At 41.6% G+C, this 27627-nt stretch overlaps 1 protein-coding gene across 3 annotated transcripts in view; it reads left to right on the top strand.

The window, feature by feature from the left end:
• MYO5A (myosin VA) overlaps positions 1-27627 on the top strand; it is a 141127-nt gene that overhangs the window by 75410 nt on the left and 38090 nt on the right. For all 3 annotated transcript variants that reach the window (XM_083183894.1, XM_083183895.1, XM_083183893.1), the window contains exons 5-18: positions 555-711; positions 7708-7851; positions 9069-9150; positions 10659-10766; positions 10889-10995; positions 11969-12234; positions 12866-12947; positions 13469-13609; positions 14779-14904; positions 15650-15733; positions 23487-23642; positions 23811-23908; positions 26984-27070; positions 27161-27269. In XM_083183894.1, coding sequence (XP_083040020.1) covers positions 555-711; positions 7708-7851; positions 9069-9150; positions 10659-10766; positions 10889-10995; positions 11969-12234; positions 12866-12947; positions 13469-13609; positions 14779-14904; positions 15650-15733; positions 23487-23642; positions 23811-23908; positions 26984-27070; positions 27161-27269 — 1747 coding nt within the window. The remainder of the gene's footprint in view (positions 1-554; positions 712-7707; positions 7852-9068; positions 9151-10658; positions 10767-10888; positions 10996-11968; positions 12235-12865; positions 12948-13468; positions 13610-14778; positions 14905-15649; positions 15734-23486; positions 23643-23810; positions 23909-26983; positions 27071-27160; positions 27270-27627) is intronic.

A 27627-nucleotide genomic window follows, 5' to 3' on the forward strand; every position in this document is an offset into this window, starting at 1 on the left:
AGATCTCTTAAACTGGTCTTTCAGTTACTGCCTCATAACATTTTGTAGAGAAGAGAAAGTTATTACGAAAGGTCCCCAGAAAATTAATATAAGATGGTTTTCTATACCTAGATGTGCAAGAAGACTATGTAGGACTGCAGAGTGTCTAGCAGTAAAAGCGAGGGTTAGGGTCACTGCTGCAGTGCCCTGGACAATAGCCCTCACTAGCTCACCACTTTGAACCACCCCTATATGTACTGCACCGGTCTGCTTACTTACTTAGCATTTAAAACCCTAGTTAAATCATGTAATTTAATGGCTTTGGTTAAGGAGCCTTGTGCTGGCTCATATTGATATATATGCATGATTATGCATCTTATTTTATAATAAGTGTGCTCCTGTTGTGTGCACTGAAAGATTTGGAATTAACGTATCCTTGGGCAGATGACCATAAACTGCTCTGTCTTTTGGTTGAGCAATATATGTAGGTGGTGTCTTTGGGGATCTTTGTACATCATTTTGTAGTGTAAAGTCAATGTCTCAAAAAAAAAAGTCTGCTGTTCTCTTTGGTACAGGGACGAGAGGAACCAATCCATCATTGTCAGTGGGGAATCTGGAGCAGGAAAGACTGTTTCAGCTAAATACGCCATGAGATACTTTGCTACAGTCAGCGGCTCTGAAAGTGAGACTAATGTTGAAGAAAAGGTGTTGGCATCTAATCCAATTATGGAGGTAAGCGTGTACTTCTAGCAACAGTCACAACTGTCCTATATTTACACTGCCGTAGTGTAATCCGCTAACAAAACAGCACAGTATGGAAGAAGCGTTGGTTAGGTTGGGAGGGGGCAAGGTTAAGGAGCAATTTCGCTCTTGTTCTAAGCAGCTGTGATTTCGGTACTTCCTCATCTTTGCGGCTACCTCTTATGCCAGTTACATTAGCCGCTATGTTAATTGATATTGTCCCCTCGCGGGCTCGCTTCGCTCACCACACTTCGGGCTCGGTGGCCACAACATTACTTAAGGTAATAGATGGTGGCATGGACACAGGAGGGTGGCGCGGACCCCGTAAATATCCCCTTGCTGCTCGCTGTACGCCACGTAAGTTCCGTAAAGCAAGATTTCTACTCTGTCATGTACCCTATTCTTTATCTATGTGCATGTTTAGTAGTAGTTTAAACTTCCACCCCAGATTTCATGGACAGTGAGGACTGCACTCATTGGAAGGTTTATCAGAGAGGCAAAAGGGTCCATAGTGGACGCTCATGGTTTCTACATGTATCAAAGAAACCATGTGTAGATACACTATCCCGTAATGATGTGGAATCTGTAGATTGAAGGAAGATGGCTCTCGTATGATGGTTTGGGCTGCCTTACTTACCTGGGTTTTAGATCTGCTTTCTATGAAACACAGGTGACAAGGTGAGTGTGACTTTATAATGCCATGTGCATCAAGTAGTCAAGCTAAGCCATATGGTGTGAATGGCATCATCACAGAAAACCTGCCCACTTTGCTGGTGAACACCCTTCAGGAAAATTGGGTTGATGTCCCTGGGAGCCTAATTTTATATGTGGATTATTATTTCTAAACTGTAAGGAAAGACAGGCCATTATTTATTAGACTGTTTTGTGTTGGATGTTTTTTTGGTTTATTTTATACTGTCTAGGGGCATACACACGTAGAGATGTGTGTAAAGGGGCATACACACGAAGAGATTTGTGCTAAGCTATTTTGCTAAGCAATTTTTCTAAGCTATTTTGCTTAAGCAACAAAAAGGCCGGGTAGTGGTTCAGAATGAGAGATTGCCATCAGTATCTCTCATTCTGTACACACAGAGAGATTTGCAGTCATTTGCTAAGCAATCTGACTAGATCTTGACTGCATGCACTGACTGACTTAGCAAGAGATATTTAATCTCTCGGAGCATACACACGGAGAGATCTGTGCTTACTTTCTAAGCAATCTAGTCAGATTGCTTAGAAAATAGCACACATTTGCTCCGTGTGTACACCCCTTTTAAGCAATTTTGCTAAGCTATTTAGGGTAGGCGATTTCCCTATGTCCAGATCTCCCATGTGAGCACATACACATGCAGAGATTTCTGCTAATCAATTTTGCTAAGCAATTTTGCTTAAGCAAAAAAAAAAGCTGGGTAGTGGTTTAGAATAGTGTCATTTGTGTTTTTGCATCCGTTTTATCTTTGTATGGTTTTGATATGTAATCTGAACAATTATAAGGTCACATTTATTATAAAAATTTAAATCTACTAATGCCTTCACAAACTGTCTGGCATCACTGTATATTTCATTATTTATTTATTTCTATATTTAGTTGGATGTTTTGTTTAGATGGATAGACCAGCAGAGATCTAAAGGTGCCCATACACGGTACAATTACTGTATGCAATTTGGACTAGATTTGCATTGCATATGTTTTGCAATGCAATGAGATGCAATCTAGTACAACAAGTATGTGCAGTATATGTGATGTGTACCGTGTATGGGCACCATAAGGGCCTGATTCAATACCACTTGCTAAGCAGCATACATTTTCTGCCTAACGAGCGGGTAAACCCCCCTTCGCTGACTGAATGCCCGCAGTTTTATTCGAAAGGCTGTGTACACTTACACATCCATTCCCATGCTACCGAATGGTTGCTAACCTTCGAAAGATAATTTTTTACCTATTTGCAAATAAGTCAGTCTAGACTGACGTTTATTTTCCTCAGATATGTCACATCTTGCAGCCCAGCGTTTTTATGGATGTACCCAATGTTTTTGTGGGCACGCCCAGAAAAGGCTGGGTGTTCCCATGCGACAGCCCCCTGCATGCCCCTACCCACCCCATTCTACGAACGTCTCTGCGAGTCTGCTACTTGCCGAAGGCGTTCGCACAGCGGGTCTGTACATGTGCATTTTCACCCACCAGATGCTTGTTTACCCTGGAACAAGCTATTGGGTGGGGGTAGCGCTTTATCCACGGACATTATCAGACTATTCAATTACAGTCTGAGTTTCCTTGCAAAAAGTTACCCCTAATCACACAAATACACAAAGGGTGAAATTTAATAGGATCAGAGATTCAGAAAGTGAGATATTTGTTAAGAAATCTCCATTTTTTTTTTTTTAAAGTGGTAATCATTTACATTGCAAAATCAAACTGGTTTTGCATTGTAAATTTTTGCCACTTTAAAAAAACAGGAGATTTCTTACCAAATCTGTCATCCTATTAAATTTCACCCATTATGTCTGCAATAGCTGCAGACCTATGTTTATTCATGGCAGCGTTTGCTGGAGAAATGGTTCCTTATCAGGAATGAAACCAAATCCCTACATGGGCTCTAGTAGGATAACCTGGGGAAGGTAATTAACAGTGGTAGTTTACTGCAGCTAATTGGGTACTGTGCATTGTATTTTATCTTCTGAACCAATATTCAAGAGAAAACCGCTCATTCAGTTAATTAATTCTGGTGAAGTTACATTGGTTTTTCTTTAAAAATGGCAGACTCACGTGTGTGCAGGTGATTGGTGCACTTTAAATGACGTGCATGGACATAGAACACAGAACCCAGTGTGTATTCTCTCTGCAATACCATGAGATCCAGTTCTGATGTGCAAAATCTATACAGCATAATGGCAGTATCTCATGGAAACTGTTGGATTAATTCCTGTGTAAAGAACATTCTTCTGCTGAATGCCTGACATAACATGCAACTAAAAACAGTGTCTTATGACCAAGTTCCCAGGGGGTGAAAATCAGAGCAGATCTGTCAAGATCTGTCTGCAATAGAATGAGTGCATCCAAATACTGAAGCCAGGCTTCAGTAACCTCAGCATTACCTACAAACACAGAAAGATAATGTTCTGTGGGACATAATTCTTTTGTGAATGGTCAAAAAGCATTTTAAAGCAACTCGTGTTTTAAATTACATTTAGGGATATTTCATAAATATCGTTCATTTTCGATTTTAACTTGCTAATAAAAAAGTTAAAAGTTTGCTAAACAAGAAAGAGTAAATTGGTGGTGCCCACAATTGAAGTCTAAAATTTAAATGCTACTTATAATGAGTTTAGTTGGCGCATTTGTCCTAAAATTAGCGGTATTGAAGCTCTTCTTGTTTTTGCGCTGACCTGACTTTGCGGCTGTTCTCAAGTCATGATGTGACATCAACAGTTTTGAAGCTGGTCCACCTCTTCAGCTGCACCCATCAGCTTAAGATGAGCAGGTTGCTGCAGTACAGTGTCTCACAGTCTAGACAGCTGGGGTGAGGAGCTCAAAAAACAGAGGAGAGGTCTCATCAGTCTGACTCCTGGTCAGTATTTGGGGGAAGGGGGTGGGGGGTAGGAGTGACATATGAGAACTGAGGGAATGAGGGAAGGAGACAGATAAAAACTGAAGGAAGAGGAGGAGGATGCAGTGCAGCCACTGAGTCCTGCTGCTACCTGCCGGTGCCATCACCAACTCAATCCTGGGAGCCCGAATTGTAATGGTAAAATAGTTTTGTGTGAATGAACCCTTCTAGATTCACATCCATGGAATAAATAAAAGCATAATCACTGGTAAATTATGTATTTCCTTTTGATACAATGTTATACTGTTGTTGCTAATGAACAACAGTATATACACACACTATGGGGGGTATTCAATTCGGATTCCGACTGTCGGAACGTCCCGACAGTTGGCATCCCGAGCCGTTTTTCAGCCAGCTAGCCTGCAACTCGACAGGCAGAATTCAATGTTCTGCCTGTGGCGTTTCGAAAAGGGGGCGTGTCCACAAAAATGGCTGTGATTTGTTGAGAAACCACCGTAAAAAATTCCTCGCCCATTTCTGACAAAACAGATCTGTTTAGTAGAGATCCACCTTCAATGCTGTTGGAAACAACAGCATTTAATATGCGGTGGGCGCTATTTTCCCTGTTGGAAATAGTGTCCGGGATTGAATATCCCCCTATGTCTTATCTATATATCTATCTGTCTATATAGTGTGTGTGTACACAGTACTAGCATGCTAAAGTTGGGTAATTGATACATTTAATTAAAAGTAGTGTTGTGCAAATTGGACCTCCCAGTGAGACTACTTCTATATGTTTACCAGCGCCATGCTTTACAGTGCCGCATTCTCCGTATCCATAAATAATTTGTTTTTTAGCCTTTAACCATCTAATTTCAAAGCAGCTAAATGCTAGTTTTAAACTTTGTGCCATGTCGTTATGTTGTAAAACTATTAAAACCATTTACTGGGTATTATAAAGAAATAGGTAGGTAATCCTCAATTTGGATACGTATGAAATGCTCGCTTACTGCATATTTACACTGAATGGAATAGATCATTAAATATTTAAAGGCTCATCTTGAGCACATAAGTGTTATTTTTAGGTTACTGCATTTGTGCTCAGATGTATCACATGGCAACAGCATTGGCGTATGAGAACACATTCTCTTATTCTGTACATCAGTGAGATTAGGGATGCCAATCCGGGGCATTTTTTCAATCCCGGGATTTGGGATTGAAAACTGCTCGATCCCGGGATTGGCATCCCTAAAATTCAGGTACCCAGCCTACTGTACACAAACATTAAAAGCAGAAAAAATGCCCTGGCCGCCCACTATTTACTTACATTTGCTGAGTGGGCGGCCGGGCTGATTGGGTGGCTGGGAGCGGGGTGCAGCCGGGTATGCTGAGTGGGCGGGCAGGAGGGCTGCTGTCTGGGTTGGTAGGCGGGGTAGCCGGGAAGGCTGGGTGGGCGGGCTGTACGGCTGTGCCCTGCGCAGCGTGACCTCTGACCTCGTCACACTGCGCAGTGCAGCACTGCCGGGTATGGGAGAAGCCGGCAGCGCCTGAGCGAGTGCTCAGACGCTGGCCCGAATTAGACTGCGCATGCACAGTCTAATCTCAAAATCCCGGGATTGAAATCCCGGCGTTTTGGGGGCGGGATCCCGCCGATCCTGGCATTGGCCACCCTAAGTGAGATGAAGATGATGTATTTCAGATCTGTTGTTAGATGCAGGCCAAGCATCCTCTGGAAAGTCTAGGTGCAATTCTGTATTGTTCTATGTAAGGGAGCGCGCCTACTAATGCTGTGTTTTCCTGGATATCCAACACACTTTACTGTATATCCTGATTCAGAGGTGAACGCTGCTGCATCTTCACTTTCATTTGTCTACATTAAATGTGCATATGCACAGGAAATGTACAAGTTCTGGTATAGTAGCACCATCTGTGGTTCCAGACAGTCCACCATTAATGCACCATCTCATACAGCAGTGTCCTCAACTAATCATGGCCTCTGGAAGTGGTACTACGTCTGAGAATGCAGGCCACTTGCATTGACTCACCCATTAACATCTTTTTTTGCACTCCCTTCAGTCCACCTCCCAGCCATTGCCTAGGAATGCCCAACGCATTGCTGCCAGCATCTCCATATGCAATAGCATCTTTGTCCGTACAGTCGGGGGCCAGATGTACCAAGCTTCAAAAGAGATAAAAGGGAGAGTGATAACGACCAGCCAATCAGGTCCTACCTGCCATGTCACAGACTGTGTTTGAAAAATGTCAGGCAGGAGCTGATTGGCTGGTTGTTTATCACTCTCCATTTTATCAATTTTGAAGCTTGACACATCTGGCCCAGGGTAACACATTTGCTGTTTCCCATGAACACTAGCAAATTTGCATTCAGTTAGTGTCAACCTCTGAATCAAGCCCTTAGCACTCAAAATATCTTTTATATTTTATGTCACTATTATTTTATAATGTTAATTTATTAAGCATTCATATGCACTGTATATCTATCTGTGAAGCATATTTTGACATACAAGTGACAGCATCCTTACAATTTTAAATGAGCTTTACAGGGAGCATAATTTGTTTTCCTTCAGTACTCTTGGGGAATTTGAAGGGCCTTTCTTTTAGGTGTGTGTGTGTGGGGGGGGGGGGGTGTCACGTTAAATGGATCAATGCATAAACCAATTAGTTCAACTTGGATGTGTATGGAGTTTATACATTCTTTCTCATTATTATTGCTGAACTCTGAACTGAGCATGGGAAGACTGTAGAGTACGACACCGTTACAGCTATAAGATATCATTGTCTCTCTTCCTTGGCTTATTTTTTTTTATTTCGGATTTAAGTTCTGCTTTCAAGTTGATCATATGGTCCAATCTGATACATTTAATAGCATTTTTTTCATGTATCAAATTACGATTCACTTTTTCATATACTCTACTATATAGTCTTTAATAACTTTTTCAAATCTAAAAGCGAAGCTATTGCTATAAATTATTAGCTTGAAGAGGGAACTGCTTGTGGTCAATAAGCCTCTAGGTAACCCTTGTTATTTATATTTTACAAATTTAACAATGAAAATTCCAATGTGCATAAGGACCTGTATTTTTTACTGGGGGGAGAGGGGGAGGTGTCATTTGTCGAGTTCATTCATCTCCACTTTATTGCACTGAGAAAGTATCACATGCCTAAGGAAGTCTATAAACCAGTGATGGGAAAGCTAGTCTTAAACGTGTGTTTTCTTCTTGTGATTGTCTACAAAGATTGTAATTGTTCTCAATACATTTGATCATAACCTGGTGTATTACTCCAACAGGGGTTTGGGGGTAGCAGTGACATATATGACAACTGTTACTTCTTAATAGCTATTGATTCTGAAATCTATCTTTTCAGATTTATATTTCGTATTGTTTTCTTGCGCTTAGTGATCATCGCATTGTCTTCACAGGCCATTGGGAATGCAAAGACCACTAGGAATGATAACAGCAGTCGCTTTGGAAAATACATAGAGATTGGGTTTGATAAAAGGTATAGGATAATTGGCGCTCATATGAGGACATACCTACTGGAGAAATCGCGAGTGGTCTTCCAGGTGTGTATTCTTTGTCACTAAAGAAATGGAGGGAAAGTCATTCATATTGGACTTTCGGTTCTAGGATTGCCCCAGTCTATCTAGTATGTACATACGTACGTACGTACGTACGTACGTACACACATATACTTATATTGATGCCAGCAGAAGCAGAATTGTCCTGTACACTGAACATATATATATATATATATATATATATATATATATATATATATATATATATATATATATATATATATATATATATACAGTGGTCGAAGTGGAAATTTTGAAGTGGGGGTATGGAAATTTTGAAGTGGGGGTGTGGAAAAGTAAAGAGTGAATATAGTGCGCACCTTCGGACACCCCCCTGTCCATCAACGTCCTCTGCCAGACTGCCCCGTTGTACAGGGGTATTACAAAAGCACAATATGTGCTGCTGAGTGATCAGAGAGCATCCTGAGGGGGAAAAAAAACTTTTTTTTTTTATCTTCAGATTAAAGTGGGGGTATGCCATACCCCCGTATACCGCCCCACTTCGACCACTGTATATATATATATATATATATATATATATATATATATATATATATATATATATATATATGTAGGACATTTTTTCAGTTACTTGGGAGAGGGTTAGTGGAAGGACTTCCAGTCTCACAGTTAGTTTTCCATAAACATACATACTACTAAGTGTCTGCAACCTGCAGCTACAACTCCAATAATTCTCATCAAGGCCATACTGAGCCACAGGTGTTCTGCCTTTAAGCTATGGCTCTGAGTGACAAGTATGCAGCAGCTGTAATGACCGAGCTCTGCGCGCTTAGTGATCCTCTGTACCAGGCATAGTCTGCGACTTGGCCATTAAGGTTATCTGAGCACACTATACACTGGGGCACTCGGGCCATAAGGTTGTATTGGGATTGCTGTATGATGCTTTTAGTCATCCACATTCCTGCTGGCTTGCTGTATTTGTTGTTATGCATCAATTTTAACCTATGTTGCATTTTGTTAGGAAATAAAATTGTTCCCAATTCCCAAGAGAATAGATGTTTTTGGAACACAAGTGATGTTCTTAATTCACATAATGCAAGTGCTTATTCAGTTCCTATCCTGCTTAGCATGCATATGTTTATATGCATAAGATTTGAGGCTTGCTGAGCAATGCTATAAGCATAATGTAATACTATCAATATTGGCCTTTTCTCTGTTTGTAACTTTTTTATTTCCTTTAGGCAGAAGAGGAGAGAAATTATCACATATTTTACCAACTGTGCGCATCTGCTTCTCAACCTGAGTTCAGTATGCTAAAACTGGGTATGTACAGTACTACTCCAGCCAAGATCTCATAACTGGGAAGGGTTAGTGGTCTCTGTAGTACACACGTGGCCATGTCAAGGCGTTTCTTAAGCATCATAGTTTTTTTGATTATAGGTAATTATATAATGTGACAATAGGGACTTAACCATACTGTTGGAAAGGTGGCCATACACTACTGAGAGAAGTCACAGCCAGTGGCGTAACTATGAAAAAATGTTGGCAGTGCCCCCCCCCCCCCCTGCCTTACCCCTCCCAGGTCCACCATCGGTCTTGTCTGCAGTCTCATCCCGGATGTCCTTGCTCCTGCTGCTAATGAAAACTGACGCTCGGTGACAAAATGGCTGCCCCCATACAGCAGACCGTTTTTAAGAATGCTACAGGATGCCTCTAGCATCCTCAAAAACGGTCTGTTGTATGGGGGCAGCCATTTTGTGTGTCATTTTTCATTAGCAGCAGGATTTGGAGAGCTGGGATGGGTACGGTGGGTAACAATAGCCCCACAGACCCCCCGGCGCCCACGCTTTCTCAGCGCCTCCACGCCACTGTGGGGTCTGCGGGTCTATTGTTACGAAACTAGAATATATGACACCTGATCCTTCTGCGTGACATATCACATGCGATAGAGGTGTCGGTGGTCGGCCGTGCATGCATGGACCGCGCATTGGATCCGATGTCAAATACATTCGATTTGGCTACTTTTCAACCTATTTCTCGGCCTGATCCATCAGAATCAGGTGAAAAGTAGACATATTTGAGTAGTGTATGGGGGACTTAAGCTTTTAAAACAGTGTTTGTTTGAAGGGTGTAATAGTTATCATTACGGTCTCATCACGCTGGGGTTTCAATTCCTGCAATACCCCTTACTGTATGAAGTTTGTATATTCTCCCCTTGCTTGCATGGGGTTTCCTCTTACAATCCCAAAATATACTGGTAGGTTTCTTGGTTTCCTACAAAAATAACATAAAAATAACCCTAGTATGAAATATGTATGTATGTGTACATGTGGTTGAGAATATAAATTGCTATCTCCACTGGGGCAGGGATAGGATGTAAATGGCCAAATATTCTCTAAAGCTCTGCGGAATATGTATGCACTGTATAAGAAACTGTTAATAAAAAATAAATAATATCTACAAAATTACTTGTGTAACCATTAGAGTTATAAGGGGAACGACTCAACTTTTATTGTTAAACACCGATGCAGTAAAAATTCTGTGAATAAAACCTAACAGTGCATTTTACCATCTATATAAAAGGTTAACCTTTCTGGTTTAGTTGTTTACCATTACTTAAAATGCCATCATCACATATATACAATGGAGGCAGCCATTTGGTTGGCTGAAACTATATGTTATTTAATAAGAATACAATCAGCAATGTCACTGAAAGCTGTTGACATTACCAGGGTCTCTATATTTATAACCTGACCTCCACATTAGATGAAACACCTCATATGCACACTGGTTTATCAGATTTGTATGCAATAATTATTTCTTTACAATAGGAAATGCCAGCAGTTTCCATTATACCATGCAAGGGAGGAGTCCTGTGATTGATGGCGTTGATGATGCTAAAGAACTAAGAAACACAAGGCAAGCGTGTGCTTTGCTAGGTAAACCATATTGTGTTCCTTTCGATGGCCACTATTGCATGAGGGATACTGTTAGGTTTCCCATGGCCGAAGCTCGTCTAAAACTTTTTGGGTGTTTGTTTTATTTTATTTTTTTATCTCAGGAATTGGAGATCTGTATCAAATGGGAATTTTCAGGATTTTAGCTGGTATACTCCACCTGGGGAATGTGCAGTTTAAGTCTCGGGATTCGGACAGTTGTATAATTCCGGTAAGTCTAATATAGCAGTCACTGCCACCCCCACAGAACTACCACTAAGTGTCAGGGCCTCTCACAACTTATGTACTTAGCAGACAATATTTATGAATGACATTTCTGTTGTTTTTATTATTGTGCTTTTTTTATATGGCCCCACAAGGGGGATGGTGCACCTTTTTTAAAAAGTACACAAATCATATGAACAAAACATCAAAAAAAGTGACATGCAGTACAGGACATTACAGCATACAGGTATAGATAAGGTATATAAACATTGCTGCATCAGCTGTTATAATACCCAAATAAGCAGCAGGGTGGATAGGTGGCGTTGCTGGTAGTGGTGATGATAGTGTAAGTAAGCACATAATGGAAGAGGGTCCTGCTCATGAGAGCTTACAGTCTAAAGTCTTAACATACAATTCATGCATTCTGGCAACAAATTGTCCATGACCAAAATAAATGGAACTTTTGTATTTGCTGCGCACCTTGGGTGAGATTTAATAGGATGAGAGATTCAGAAAGTGAGAGATTTGGTGAGAAATTTCCAGTTTATTTTAAAGCGGCAATCATTTACACTGTGAAACCAGTTTGATTTTGCAGTGTAAATGATTGCCGCTTTAAAAAAAACTAGAGATTTCTCACCAAATCTCTCACTTTCTGAATCTCTCATCCTATTAAATCTCACCCCTGGTATTATTTGGGTATGGTGAATATTATTAGAAACATGACAAAGGTGTGTTTTCTGTACATGCAATACGGTAACCAGAAAAAAACCATACTGTCACAAATGCCATAAAGAAAGATTCATTATATATCACAAATGGTAACCATTAAAGAATGCACATAAAGAAGCCCACAAAAAAATTGCACATGGCAAAACTCCACTGTACTGTACAATGCAATTTCCTTGTGGCCTTTTTTTCCTGTTGTTTTTTTTTTCATAGAACCATACAACATCTGTACTGTACATTTACTTATGTTGCAGCCAAAGCACGAGCCTCTTCTTATATTTTGTGATCTCATGGGGGTGGACTATGAAGAGTTGTCACACTGGCTTTGCCACCGGAAACTTGTCACTGCTGCCGAGACCTACATCAAGCCAATTTCACGACTACAAGCCACCAACGCTAGGGATGCCCTGGCCAAGCACATCTACGCATACCTCTTTAACTGGATCGTCTGTCATGTCAACAAGTCACTTCTGACATCTGCCAAACAAAATTCATTTATTGGAGTCCTCGATATTTATGGGTAATAATAATTTTACAATAAATATTTATGCTTCAATGGATATGTCTTATAAATACTATAAACTTAGCCTTTCAAAAATACTATATAATCTTGCATAGCTTTTACTGCTTGCCTGAGGATCGTGCTGCCAAGGAAGTTCACAGCAAAGTCATTCATCTGAAAAACTAACTATTGAATATTTCTCAGTTTAGAAAATACATGCTTAGTCTTAGGGGGGTATTCAATCTTTGCCGATATTTCCTGACAGGGGAAATATCGTCACTCACCTATTCAATGCTGCCGCTAACGACTGCAGGCTGTTTGATCTGACTTTTTAAAAAGTCGGATCTGCTTTGACGGAAACTGACACTGATTGTCGGATTCATGGCCGTTTTTCGACAATCCGCGGGCCTTCCAACACTTGACAGTCGGAACATTAAATTCAATGTACTGTCTGAGGTGATGGAACGCCCCGAGAGTCCCAGATTGAGGTGTTTTACTTGAAACTTTAAAATACAGAAGACTTTTATATTTGCATTTTGACTGACTTCAAACTTGCTATAGACTTTCACTGTTTTATGCTGAAAAATAACAATGACTTATTGTTTTACTGTACATTATATTTACTTACATTTACTCTCTGTACTTACAGGTTTGAGACATTTGAAATCAACAGCTTTGAGCAGTTTTGCATCAATTACGCCAATGAGAAGCTGCAACAGCAGTTCAACCTGGTCAGTATTTGCTGGGCTCATCCCTGGCTTCTCTCTATTGTCTATGGCCCTTGCTTAGCTTTTTCTGTCTTGGCTTTTCTTTAAATGCCGTGATTCGGGGAGGGGGTGTTACTAAATGAGGTGATTTGCTTCATTTTAGTCTATCCCCCTCCCCAAAGAGCTGCGAATGCTGGTATTTGTCCGGCAGAGGGTGGAGGTGCGGGGGCTGATGTGGGGGGCCCGCTAAATGCAGGCCGGAAGGGGGACCCGGTTTCCTGGACCCTCTCAGCCATTCCGGTATGGTTGTGACTTGGTAAAGCAGAGCTACTTTTTGTAATAAAATGTATAATATCAATAAATTATATGTTTATTATAATTCTTTTTGGTATACACTACTTTTCACTTTGCGTATACTTTTTATCTTGTGAATTTGGGGAATCAAACAATATTATTTCTGTTAACTCTTTTTATATTTTTTTTCCCCTGTTTACCTGCAATTTACTGTTCCACGTTCCTCATAAAAACATTTGTCTTATTTGCAGCATGTGTTTAAGCTGGAACAAGAGGAGTACATGAAGGAACAAATCCCCTGGACCTTGATTGATTTTTATGACAACCAACCCTGTATCAATCTCATTGAGTCCAAAATGGGTATTCTGGACCTACTGGATGAGGAATGTAAGGTAGGAGAGCTTGCTGCTGCTGTATTTTTTTTTTTATTATATCTCGCTTAGATCTCTCAATAATTCAAAAGTTACACCAAGAATACTATAATACATACAAGCTAAACTAAACGGCATTCAGAGGTAATGCTTGTTTTCAGGCTATCATTATGATCACTGTGATGAGCCGACATTGTTCAGATGAATTATGCATTTTTATTAATAAAGATTTATAATAATTTGTTATTTATGTTGGTGTAATACTGTTGTAATGTACATTAGTTTCATATCCTCTAAGTCGCATGAACACAAATTCTTTTTTAATTTTTTTAATTGTGGCTGAAGCCATGTAATATCATGGAATCCTAGTAACATAGTAGTTTAGGTTGAAAGAAGACTTACAGATGGAGCGGGTCCCAGCTTTGCAGGGGATGGCGGAAGAATCGCCAGCCGCCATCCCTCGCCAGCCGCCATCTGATCTGCGAAAGGGGACGCGCTCGCACGAGATGTCACCCGGGGTCCCCACTGCCGCCCCGCTCTCCCACCTAACCCTGTCCGTCTCCCTGAAGCAGAGAGACGGACAGGGTTCCCGTCGCCCCGCTGCCCGGAAACTGAGACGCGCATGTGTCTCACACGCACGCGCGTCTCAGTCAGATGGAGCGCCTCGGCGCTGGCGAATCGCCAGCGGAGACAATCTGGCGATTCGCCAGCAAGAGGGAGGCTGGCTCCATCTGTATGTCCAGATGTTAAATCCCCCTTTTGAATTTTTTACTTCGATTCTACTTTGGGCTAAATTATGTTTGTCGGTTGTACCCCTGGATGGTTTTATCCAACAAATGCTTGTTCAACCTCAATTTAAACGCATGCCCACGTGTCCTAATCTCCCACCTCAATGTAAATAGGGTGTCGGACAGTTTGTTATGTTGTCCTCTGATAATTTGTACATGTTAAGCAAGTCTATCCTTAAACGTCTCATTTCCAGCATAAACATTCCTAATACTGCTAATCTGCCCTCATAGCTGAATGACTCCAACACTTTTATTAGCTTGGATGCCCTTCTCTGGACTTTTTCGTAGGCATACCCAGCATCCACTTCAAGCTTTATTATGTGTTCTGTACATGTGCTCAATAGGTAATCTCCCTCATTTACACAAATGCTGCCTAATGATCCTACTCTCTTCCTATTGCAGATGCCCAAAGGCTCAGATAACACGTGGGCCCAGAAATTGTACAACACCCACCTCAAGGCTTGTGTATTGTTTGAAAAACCTCGTCTGTCTAATGTAGCTTTTATTATCCAGCACTTTGCAGATAAGGTAACAAAATAAATGTCTGGTATCTCCTTGCCAGAAGTATCTTCTGGTGGACAAATGTCATTTTGTTCTTGAATGGGTCAGTAGTTAATGTTTAGATATTGGGCCAGATGCAAGCTTCAAAAAGTGATAAAGTGTCAAAACAACCAGCAAATAACTGTAATTTTTCAAACACCGCCTGTAGCATGGGCCGGTGGTTTCTCACACTCTACTTATGACTTTTTGAAGCTTAGTGCATCTGGGCCAACAATCGCACACCTGAACTACTTCCAACTGTCACCAAAACCCCATCACTGAGTCACAGCTGTATCCCTCCACAACTGTAAAAACTAGATTCATTCACAGAGACACTACTCACAGAAAGGAAGCACACGCCTTCCTCACTGACAGGAATACACATTTCTGACAGAAAATGTGACCAGTACCACCACCCAGGACATAAGGCCAAGGGTTCAGAAATCTCCCAGTGGAACCTCTCTCCAGCTTGTGGGTCAGAACAGCCCTCTTTAACGTGGAGAGTCTGGCATATTTTAAGGATGCACTCAACACCCGTCTACCTGACTACTTCCTACTCGCCCCCCGCCACTGTGTGTATCATCATGATGTCACTTGTTATAGTGTGCCGGTAGTTGGCATGGGGTGCAGAAGTGTAATTTAGTGACCCTTCTTCCCACACTTATGAATTTATTACATGTATATAAGCCTTTTAATTCAAATTAAATGCTAAAAATCTATATTATATTTTCAGGTAGAATATCAATGTGAAGGATTTCTTGAAAAGAACAAAGATACAGTGTTTGTGGAACAAATAAAAGTCCTGAAAGCGAGTAAGGTTGGTAAATCAAAGCAAACAGAATGTGTAGAAGCAAATTGTAAAGTATGTGTCTAGTGAGTTCTAGTGTCAGCCATATTACATTAGTTTGTTACAAAGTGGTCTATTAATGTAGAAGTGGAGAAGTTTCCTATGGCAACCAATCAGCTGCTACATATAATTTTATGGGGATGCACTTTATACAGGGGCGGATTGGCCCACCGGGAAACCGGGTTAAAACTCAGTTAAAACAGGCCGGCCAGTCTACTCCCGGACTGTGTGGGCACTTTGCCCACATCCAAAATGGCTACGGGAGGGCTGCTGCGCATGCGCGGTGGCGCACAGCACCTCCCGTGGACGTTCGTGTGCGGCGGCAGCGGGCTCCCAGCTCCCGTTCCCCTGGAGGCAGCAGAACGGAGCAGGTGAGTCCCCCCTGCCCCGCATTACAAGCACCGCCGCCAGCATCCCCCCCGGGCTGCCAGCATCCTTTCACTGCGCAGTGGCATAATGGGAGTCATTATGGAGGAGTGGTGGAAGACTCATATGGTGAAGCTGTCCCACCACTATAAGGCAAATAATACCCCAAAACAAATATATGTATAAATGGAATAAATGGAGCCAAGTATAAATGGAGCCAAGTTTATTCATAGACAAACTATATATATATATATATATATATATATATATATATATATATAGCAAGTAATCCAAGCAGGCAGTGGCACTCCGTAGGGCTTAGTGAAAAAAGTTTATTGCAAAGCAAATACACATATATAAAAATACTCTGCTGGGGACTGCCTGGGTCTGGCAGGTCAGGCATCAGGCATAAAATCAACCTGCATACTGAAGTCAGCAATTGAATTTCTGTGCCCAGTGTAGGAGGGTGGGCAGGGAGCCGCACGCAGCACAGCACGCTGCTGCCGCCCATGCTCTGAGACTGCATGCAGTAGTTTCTCTGCACCGCGGCTGCCCCAGAATGCCGTGCGCAATGACGTCATGCCAGTTCGGACATTCTGGGAAAGTGGAGGGTCGGGGCGCAGGAAGGAAGGAGTCGCTGGCAAAGTGCCCTTCAACTTGCACTCCATGGCGGCAGACAGAGGGCGGGCGGCAGGCAGAGCACGGCTCCGGTGCCCTGTGAAATGTCAGCGCCCGGAGCTGGTGCTCCGCCCTCGCTACACCGCTGCTGGTCATTTGTGGTAGGAGTGCTGTGTACTGAGGCTATGATGACAGCCCATGGTACTACAAGTGCTGTGTATCCATATTTCAGTACTGGCATGTGTACCAGCGGTGGTGTTATATAGGCCCCCTTTATGTTTAGCAGTATATTGAAGATATGTTATTGGCACCACTTCCTTCACATGACTGACAGATGTGCTGGGGACCCTCAGATTGATGCCTCATTTGCACCCTGCACATTGGTTGTGAAGGAAGTAAGTTGCTTTTTGTGTCCTGCCATTTGCTGATTGCCAGGCGGTTTCTAAGGGATGGCATTTGGCAGAGAGATGCTCTCATGGGTGCATCACTGTTGATATCTTTACTTGCACTAGCTGATGGTACTTAAATGTGTAGTTTTAACATTGTATAAATTATGGGTAGACACCCAGTATACAGGTCCATTACCACCTTTAGTGGTCGACACGTGAAAAAGGTCAACATTGCTCAGGTCGACGGGGTTGGCTGGTCGACACAAGCATTAGATAGACAATAGCAATATCGACAGCCAACCAAACACCCCCCCCCCCCCGGCTGCCCAAACGCCGCCAATATATTGCTCTCAAACGCGTACGCGTAGTAATGGGCTAGCGGTCCTGCCCTGCTGAGTTCCCTAAACATCTATCACACAAATCCTGCGCCCCTGTGGGTCTGGCTCCCGCCTGCCACCACCACGAGGGCTGCGGAGCGCTAGTTACGCCACTGAACCTCTACAACTGTATTTATGCACATATAATTAACATATACTGACTAATGATTATGTCTTATGGTTATACTTGAACACGATGAAGGTAATTAAAAGATTTAGCAATCTAAACACGTTTAGGGTTGCGATACACATACTGCTGGGTAAAGTGAATTGTAGTGATTGCAGTAAATAAATCTTCCCTTCTGTCACATTGAACTTGGCAGCCTCACTGACATCTTTATAGCAATCTGTTAAAATAGTCATTGATTCCCTTCTTAGAGAAGTCTCCTATTCAGTAAAGGTCATATTTACAGAAAAGAAAATAATAAAACAGCGTACAATTTACAGGGGTTTTCCAGCTTGTGTGGAAACATTGGGATTATTTTATGCAGCTACAGTATCCGTGAAAACATGTTTTATTGTCAGTTATTTATTGTTCTTACATACAGTTTGGTTACTATTGGCTTTACGTTTACATTTTTTACCCTTAATCACTTCCATTTACAATAATTTTTTTATGGTACTATTCCAGGAAATAATACTAGTGATTTGTGGTGTTAAACAGCCAGCACAGTGCATTAATGCAGTCTGCTGTATGTGTCAAGTTATTCCAGTTACCCAAATTTGGACCTATGCTATGTGCAGGGCAACGTAAGGGCACTGATCGTTCTGACATGGGCAGCTGCTGGGCTCTTTGCCCCTTTGGGCATGTGCAATCTCCTCTTACTCTCCTCAGATCTCCAGTGTAGCCTGGATCCGGCTACAGCTGCACCCAGGGACAGCGATGTCTCTGCTGTGGTGTATGGGCAACCAAAAAATTACAGCTGGTGAAATTGATGACTAACATTAGTATTTTAGAAAGTTGGGGACCTTGGGACATCCCTCCTGAACCAGTTACAGAGAACATCCATTCAAATTTTAGATTTCTTTACAGAGCAATACATTTGGTAGGCAAATGTTGAAATAGTTAAAATGTGTTAGTATGTACTTGAAGTAGAAGAGTATGTAAAAGGTAGCACAATGATGGTAGAATATACATTTTTTAGAGTTGTGATTCTGCAAAATAAAATAACATTATCCCATTTGTAAAGATCTATCAGTACTGTGGTATCAGCATGTGATCTCTCAAAGGTCATATGCGCCTCCTAGTGGGAGTTGGGAGACACCTGAGAAAATTGCCACCAAATGACTACGTGCTATGTCCAGTGAGAGGCCCTTCACTGGGGAGGCTATGATTAATAGGGGGTGTCACGGAATTGGGCGGTTAGGGTGTGTCTCAGTTAAAGGAATCTGTGGAAAAAGGATTTAGGCATGGAGAACTCAGATCTCAACTCCTGGAATGATTTGAGGTGTAGAAGTCACCCAGTGTGGAGATCCCTCAAGGTCCCTAAATAGAAATTTGGAGATTAAGCCATTCGGGAAGTCTACGGGGTTATTTAGGGATATTTATGGGTCCCACCCTTGACCATTCAGAAGGATGTGGACTGATTTCCACACCAATATGGCTTGTTTAATTAATGGGATAGTGGATAAATTACTATCTGCACTTAGCAGTATCCGCATGGGAGACCATCCTGGAAATAAATGAACAAGCATTTGAGAGTGCAAAGTAGAGGGGTCAGGATTAATAAGCCACTTCCATACAAATGCTACTTGAGCAGCATAGTAGTAGATCCAGAATGCGGAGAGGGCTAAGCCTCCACTGTCTTTGGGTCTCGTCAGAGTAGCCAGTTTTAGCCTGGCATGTTTATTCGCCCAGGCCACAGAGGATAGCAGACCATCAATTGTTTTAAAGATCTTCTGTGGAACAGATTGGGGACTGTTGCAGGAAAAAAATCCATTTTGGTAAAAATAACATTTCAATCAAGTTAACTCTGCCAGTTAAAGTCAAGGGCAGTTTACTCCACACCACCACCCTGGTACGGAGGTATGCAATCAATGGGTCAATATTTAATGGGATAAATTGACGGGGGCATTTGAGATGAGGATACCAAGATACTTAAAGGAATCGGACCATTGTAGGAGTAGTGAAATAACAGGGTTAGCTGGGGATTTACCAATCACTGGCATAATATAGGACTTAATAGGATCCTAATTGATCAATAAACCAGAATATTTACCATACACATTAATAATATCTAGAACCACAGGTGTAGAGTGCACAAAGTTTTGTATAAAGAGCAAGACATCATCCGCATACAATGCTATCTTGTCTCCTCGGGCACCAACCCTCAAGCCACGAATTTCACAGGAGTTTCTAATCGTGCACACAAGCGGTTCTATCGCAATAGCAAATAGATTGGGTGAAAGGGGGCACCCCTGTCTAGTTCCCCGGGAAAGGGGAGAAAATAATCCGTTCACAGAAATCCTTGCCATCGGGCCAGAGTATAACAGTCTAATATTAGTCAGAATTTGAACTTCTGTGGACACTAACTGTAGAGCCTCGAGGCCTCTACTTCCTGTCTGAGAGTGATCTACTGATTGCAAGAGCTGGTTGCCTTGTGGGCGCATCTACACATGGATCAAAAAGATTATAACAAAATTGGACGTCTGTGTTCATGCTATCTTTTGAGCTTCCTATAAATACTTGTGGTTTTTAAAACTTACTTCTAGCCCTCAGTTTGGCATTGGTCATTAGGCTGGGTAATTGTTTTTTCATTGTCTTACCGCTGACTGTGTTGTATTTCTCTTTTCTCATTACTCCATGTGTTTGAATCACAATCATCAGAAGGTAAAGTTTCATCAACCATCCTAGATGAATAAATGACACTACTAGTGCCTGTGATAATTAACTTATACTAATACTAGGGAATTGTTACTAAAGCTTGCATGTTAATGACAAATAATAAAATATCTTTATTTTCATATTACAACTGCGTTATGTCACTCTGCAGTTTCACATTCTAGTTGTGTTTTCATGGAGAATCTGAGTTACAAAGAGCAGAGTGCGGTTCATATTGTAGCCTACATGTAAATGCATGTACAATACATTTGGCTGCACGTTTCTTTTGAATTACTTTTTAGGAACACAATGGATGTGCATGCAAATGAACTGCACTATGGGAGCTTAGTAGAGGCAACTGGGTCATATGTTTTTGTTGTACAAATATTTATTGAACTACAGCTAATGTGAACTTTCTTCTACAGTACTACAGGCGGGATGGGGAAGCTTTGTACAAATACAGGGCCTAATTTATATCTGATCGCAGGGCAAATTTGTTCTCAAAATAGGCAAAACCATGTTGCACTGTAGATGAGGGAAATATAACATGTGCAGAGAGCGTTAAGGAGCCCATACACTAGCCCGACGATTTGGGCCAAGAAATCGGGCCATATCAGATGTGTCTGACATCCCCCTCAGGACCGCGCATCGGACTTGAGACGGAGGTGGGAACTGCAGCTCATCCAACCTCCGAATCGCGCCCCCCCCCCCCCCCATACCCACTCATGGCGGAAGGGAGTGGGTTTGCATGCGATACATTGCATAGAAAAGCACCGTATGCAATCTATTGCATGTGATCCTGCTGCTCACTCAAATCTATCTCTCTGCACATGTTACATCTGCCCCACCTGCAGCGCAATATTGTTTTGCGCATGTTAAGAACAAATTTGTCCTGCCATCAGGTCTGAATTAGGCTTACAGCCACAGATCTTTACTTCATTTACCTAATGTTTGCTTTTGTGTATTTGAGAACCTCTTAAAATGGTTTGCCTAGTGTTTGCAGTAACCTGTTTTCAAAAAGGATTTTGCTCTCAATATGACTGCAGTGTCTGTTAAGCTTAGATATGGGACATAAGAGCATTTCATAGTCTATATTACTGCTGAATACACAGTTTCATTTTCTAATGCCATTTATGAACATTAAGCTGTTACGTTTTCTTTAGTGGGCTATCTTGGGGAGAGCCTGTGTTTGCAGTGCTGGAGACTGTGCATGGCAGTTACAAAATCATCTGAAAACCCCCTGCCAGGCATCCACTGTTAGCACAGCGGGTCATCCTTGTGTCTTCAGCTTAATAATGTGTCATGCACTTGCTTTATATGACTGCAATCAGAAGTGCCAGATGTGCTTTTATGTATGCCTTCTGGCACAACAAACCTAGAACCCCTCCACCTTGCCTGGCAGGTTATAGAACCAAACAGGAAAAATGCTGCAAACACACTTTGGAAAGAGGATAGGTTGTGCACTTAGTTTGTCCTACACAGGATTTTAGATAACAATATAATTCTGTTGGAGGACCTCTTGTCCACGAGCATAGGGATGTACTTGAAGCCTTTTGGTCCACCATCTTTGACTTAGAGCTTAGCTATATGCATTTTAGGTACCCATGAACTCCTATAGTGTGGAATATATATATATGTGTGTGTGTATATATGTGTATGTGTGTATATGTATATGTGTGTGTATATGTATATATATATATATATATATATATATATATATATATATATATATATATATATATATATATATATATATATATATATATATATATATACAGGTCGAGTATCCCGTATCCGAATATCCGTTATCCGAATTATTCCGAAATACGGACATTATAGAAAGTGAAAAAAAAAATTTTTTTTGCTAAAAACTCACTGGGGACATATGTAACAGCATCACTGGGGACATGATATGTAACTGGCACTATATATGTGCAAGACAATGATTGCTTGGCATTCAAATTCAGTGCTGAGATAGTACACACATTTTGTTTCACGTTTTGAAACCTTGTTTTTTGAACAATTAAAATATGTTTGTGTGTATTTTATGTGGTAATAAAATATATTTGTGTGTATATTATGTGTTTATACAGCATAAATGCAAGATACTTCAAAATACATCATTGAAATATTAAAATATTCTGAAATACGGAATAATCCGTTATCCAAAATTCTCCTGGTCCCGAGCATTTTGGATACGGGATACTCAACCTGTGTGTGTGTGTATATATATATATATATATATATATATATATATATATATATATATATATATATATATATATATATATATATATATATATATATATATATATATATATATATATATGTGGACAACAGACTGGCACTTGGTCCAACAGGGGTTAACTCAGGTGAGGTGCCTTCCAGAGGTTAACTATAGCAGCGTATCTCCAGATACAAGGAAACAAAAGTCCCAGGCAAAAGAAGATAGGAGGCGGCACTCTCAAACAACGTGATGAACTGTATTCAAATCATAACAAACGTGAAAAACAAAGTCAGCTTGTAAGTGTCGACAAGTTTCGAGGCATTGCGCCCCTTCCTCAGGACAACTGACCAGGCTAAAAAGCAAACGTGCAGTGCACTGCCATATATATATATGGCAGTGTTTCAGAGACACACAATCAGACACTAGACCTATGTATATCTATGCATGTGTGTGATAATCAAAGAACTACGGGGTGAACCAGGAAAAACATCCGAACTATGTGGTAAAATTTAACATATTTTTATCACAATAGTGATAATCTGTGGGAGTAAGCCCTCCCACGGATTATTTTACAGTTAAAACACATAATATCCTACCTTCCCCCTGGCACCCGATGTGTCCCGATTTAAAAGAGGTTCCTGACAATCGGTTTCTGGAAAATCGTGGTTGTACCTGTATATGAATGGGGCATTATATCCAGGTGAATGTTTGTGCAATTTTGGATAAGTGCATGATTATAAGCCTCTAGGGTCATGTATTCCTTTAGAAGTGTTTATTTCTACACCTTATTTAAACAAATGCCCGAATTTTTATATTTAAGCAGTTTTTCATTTGTTTGATACCAATGTTTTGTAACAGATAATGTAACAAACCTTAACTCTTTTTTTTCCCTCCATGGGTTTTAAATAATTTTTTTGTGTTCTAGTTTAAGCTACTGACAGAGCTGTTCCAAGATGATCAGCACGCCTTAAGCCCCACATCGACTGCTCCCCCTGGACGTACTCTCCTATCGCGCACAGGTCTACGCAAGCCAAAAGCTGACCAGCCAAGCAAGGAGCATAAAAAAACTGTCAGCCATCAGGTAAGCTGGTAAAAATAACTTCAAAAACTCAATTAAAGTGACTGTAATTTTCAATTTTCCTGAGTAGGGATATTATACTTAATAGAAATCGGAGGTGGGGGTTATATGCTTTTTCTAGCTGTATTTGTCATTTCTGTCTGTTGATCTCATGTCTGCATTGTTCTTTAGTTTAGGAACTCTCTACATCTGCTGATGGACACTCTGAACGCTACTACCCCTCACTACGTGCGTTGCATCAAGCCAAACGATTTCAAGTACCCATTTACGTATGTAGCCAAACCTGACTACCACTTTACCACAAGGAGTTTATTTACTAAGCTTCCTGGCATGTTTCGTGACAAAATGTGAAAGTGTAATGCTTGCAGTTGGAAAAAGCAGTGGCCTTTGACATCCGCTCACGATGCACATCGTGAGCGGGTCGTCAGTGTCTCGTCCGACCCGCTCACGGTGACGCGGGGGGGCACGACCCGCTCACGATGTGCACCGTGAGCGGGTCTGATCCGATGGCGACCCGCACCCGGCTGTATGGTCGTCATTGAGATCCTACCTGCAGCAGGTAGGATCTCAATAACGACCGACCGACCCGCGGGACCGCGCATCGGATCGGTATCGGTCCACACCAGGACAGAAAAGGGCCCAATCAGCACACAATCTACATCCAATTGGTCGGAATTGGATCTAGATTGAGGGGATCGGGCCCTAGTCGTCCTGGTGTGTACCCACCATTAGGCTTAAATACTGTAGGAGCAGTGCCTTTTACAAGCTGCAGCTTTGCAAATAAAACATCAAATGTCTTTGTGTGGTTTAGGGAACTAATAAACTTTGTCTGAAGAACCTTTGCTAACCACTGTGCCACCATGCCTCGCGGCTGCAACAGATAACTGCACTGCCTGATGTTACGTATTGATGGCAAAGAGACACAAATGGCAAATAGAATGTAAAAGCAGTGTGATTACATAGCTGAGAGCACCATAAGAGCGCAGTATGCGGCCCCTGGGTCAACAATGTCCAAGGCAACCACTAATGGTCGACAACGACTGGGTTGATGCCTGGAAATGGTCGACATACCATAGGTCGGCATTACAAGGAGGTCGACACAAAGTCCACAGGAGTTTTTAAAAAACAATTTGGGTGTAGACTGATTTGGTCTATACTTTACTATGCAAGTGGGAATATAATAGCGTGCCGAGCACATGCAAGGGGATGGGGTGCACTTATATGGTTTTTGGTGTCGACGCACCAAAAAACGAGATAAACTCATGTAGACCATGTGCATGTTAACCTTAAGCTTGTGTCGACCTATGGTATGTCGACCTAGATGTTGTCGACCCACTATACCAGGGATGGGGCTCTCCATCTGTTATTGAACTACACATCCCAACATGCCCTGTTACTGTTTTGCTATGTGGCCATGCTAAAACTGTTGCAGGGCATGCTGGGATGTGTAGTTCAACAACAGCTGGAGGGCCGAAGGTTCCCCATCCCTGCACTATACCGTAACCAGGAGCACATGGTAATTTTATGTTTAGCAGGCATACAAATAGCATTATAAACTAAAATAAATGTGTTTATTGTACATATTTAAAATAATAAATGTGAAAAAATGGACACAGCATAAAACAACAAGCAGTGTCAAATATACAAACTATAAAATAGGTATCAGGCTGCAACACCGTTATTAAGCACTTACTGATTTATGTGCAGTCTAATACCTTTTGTATAGTTTGTATATTTATACCACAGCTTGGTGTTTTATGTATTTGTGTCCATACCATACTGTATATTTAATTTGAAATATGTGCAATATATTTCTTTTAGTTTATTTATCTATTTGTATACATACTAAACCTGAGAAATGACCTTAGCACACAGGGGTTGTTATCTGACTGTCATGCGTCTTAGTATATGTTTTACTAGGATCAGAGACTACAGAGGTTTTCTTCTATATATTCATATTTTAATCGGGTCATGTAATGTACATAGAACACTACTTACTATTTTACTTCCATAGAACATAAGTGCTTATGCAAAGTCTTCATTAAAAATGAAAGTACTCCTTGGGGTAAATGTAATGGCCTGCGCTATGCAGACAGCGATGATTTTCTGGTGCGTCTGCCAGAAGTTTGAAATGGGCAAATATTTAAAAGGCAGAACCAACCTTGATTGGCCTTTGTAAAATGATTTCCCATTTAAAACATTAGGCAGACTTGCTGGAATTTTGCAAATGCCTACAATTGTGCAGGCTATTAACATTTGCATTCAGATTTGGTCCTCAAAGCCCCCTAACAGTCCAGGTTTTCAGGATATCCATGCTTAAGCACAGAGGGTCTGATTCAAAAATTGCACTGCTGCAATTGCATTCTCAGTGTGTAAATGCAAAAATCTACTCGTGTATAGAGACGCCGGCTGCCTCCACTCGTATATATAAGTGAAAACATTGGTCAAGTATCGGCTGCACATAGACCTTTGAGCAAGTCTATGTTGTCTCTGCATGTGCTGCTCATCGAAGGTGCCTGGACCTCTGCTGCTGCGAGCAAATTCTCAGTGCAACAATTTAGGATGCTGAAAAATGGTACTGCCATTCTTGCATTTTTCTGAACACCCTCCCACAAAAGTTGACTTCCTATAAATGGCTGTGATCTCTGCGGCCGCTGTGGCCTGTGCCGTAACAAAAGTTGCTCCCCTGAATCCTAATTTAACATTGCATCCATTTGGACTGTTGGGTGCTTAGAGGGCTGATTTGGGGAACCCCTGATGTACATGACTTAGTGTCTATGGGCCGTATTCAAATCGGCCACTGAGGGGGTTAAATGGCGGGGATTGCCGAAAACAAGCGACCTGCATCGGCCGCTCACCCTATTCTATGTTCCTGGGGAATCCTCGCTGTCAGAGGACAGTGAGGATTCTCCCAAACAGCGAGGCTCGCGGCTAATGCAGGGAGCCCGCTGTATTTAGCCGCGAGCCTCGCTGTTTTAGCGGCCGCACACGCCATTTCCCCATCGCTGCAAAAACCTAGCAACGGAGGAATCGGCGTGTGCAGGGGGTCAGTTGAATACTGACCGTGCAAGCTGTGGCAGCGAGCAGTCAGCACTGCTCATTGTCACAGCTCGCAAAATGCCTCCTTGGTTTCTAATTTGTGAGATAGTTTTGTGTGGACAGAGGTCAGAGCTGAAAGTGACAGATCATCTGTTTTACAGATCATTTAATGTGTGTCTAGTGTCTGGGTTCACAGAGAGGCCAAGCGTAACACACAACATAACACATTAAGTTATTTGAAAGCAGATAGTGGGTGTAACCTGCTTTCACACTATAATTATACTTGTTATCGTCTTTGTTCTAAGGTTCGACTCCAAACGTGCTGTCCAGCAGCTTCGGGCCTGTGGAGTGTTGGAAACCATAAGGATCAGTGCTGCAGGTTTCCCATCCCGGTAACTGGTCACATTTGCAATATATAGGTTATGTTAGGTCATTCGTTTGTGTTTCTATGAAGTAACTTAGCATTTTATCTCTTACCCTAGATGGACATATCAAGAGTTCTTTAGCCGGTACCGGGTTCTGATGAAACAAAAAGATGTCCTCAGTGATTGGAGGCAAACCTGCAAAAATGTACTGGAGAAGCTTATTCTGGTATGTGTATTGTTCAGTAAAACTAGTTATTGGGAGGCTAGTTGAAAAAGTACAATCCCCAACATTAGGATCCTGCACATACGAACCGACAGAAATAGCCAGAGAATTCCAACTTTTCTTTAACGCCCTATATAACTTAAAAAGGCCCCCCCTCACACCCACCTTAGTTAACGAAGAGACAATCTCCTACCTTGCAGACACCCCCCTCCCGCTCCTTCCCGAAGCTCATCTAGCCACTTTAAGTGGGAAGATTACAGAGGAAGAAGTGGTAGCGGCGATCAGATCTATGCGCTCATCAGCAGCGCCCGGCCCAGACGGGTTTTCGGCCGTTTATTATAAACGGTTTGCAAAAGAACTA

This window comes from Crinia signifera, chromosome 4, assembly GCF_055691185.1.
Source record: "Crinia signifera chromosome 4, ASM5569118v1, whole genome shotgun sequence".
Taxonomy (NCBI): domain Eukaryota; kingdom Metazoa; phylum Chordata; class Amphibia; order Anura; family Myobatrachidae; genus Crinia; species Crinia signifera.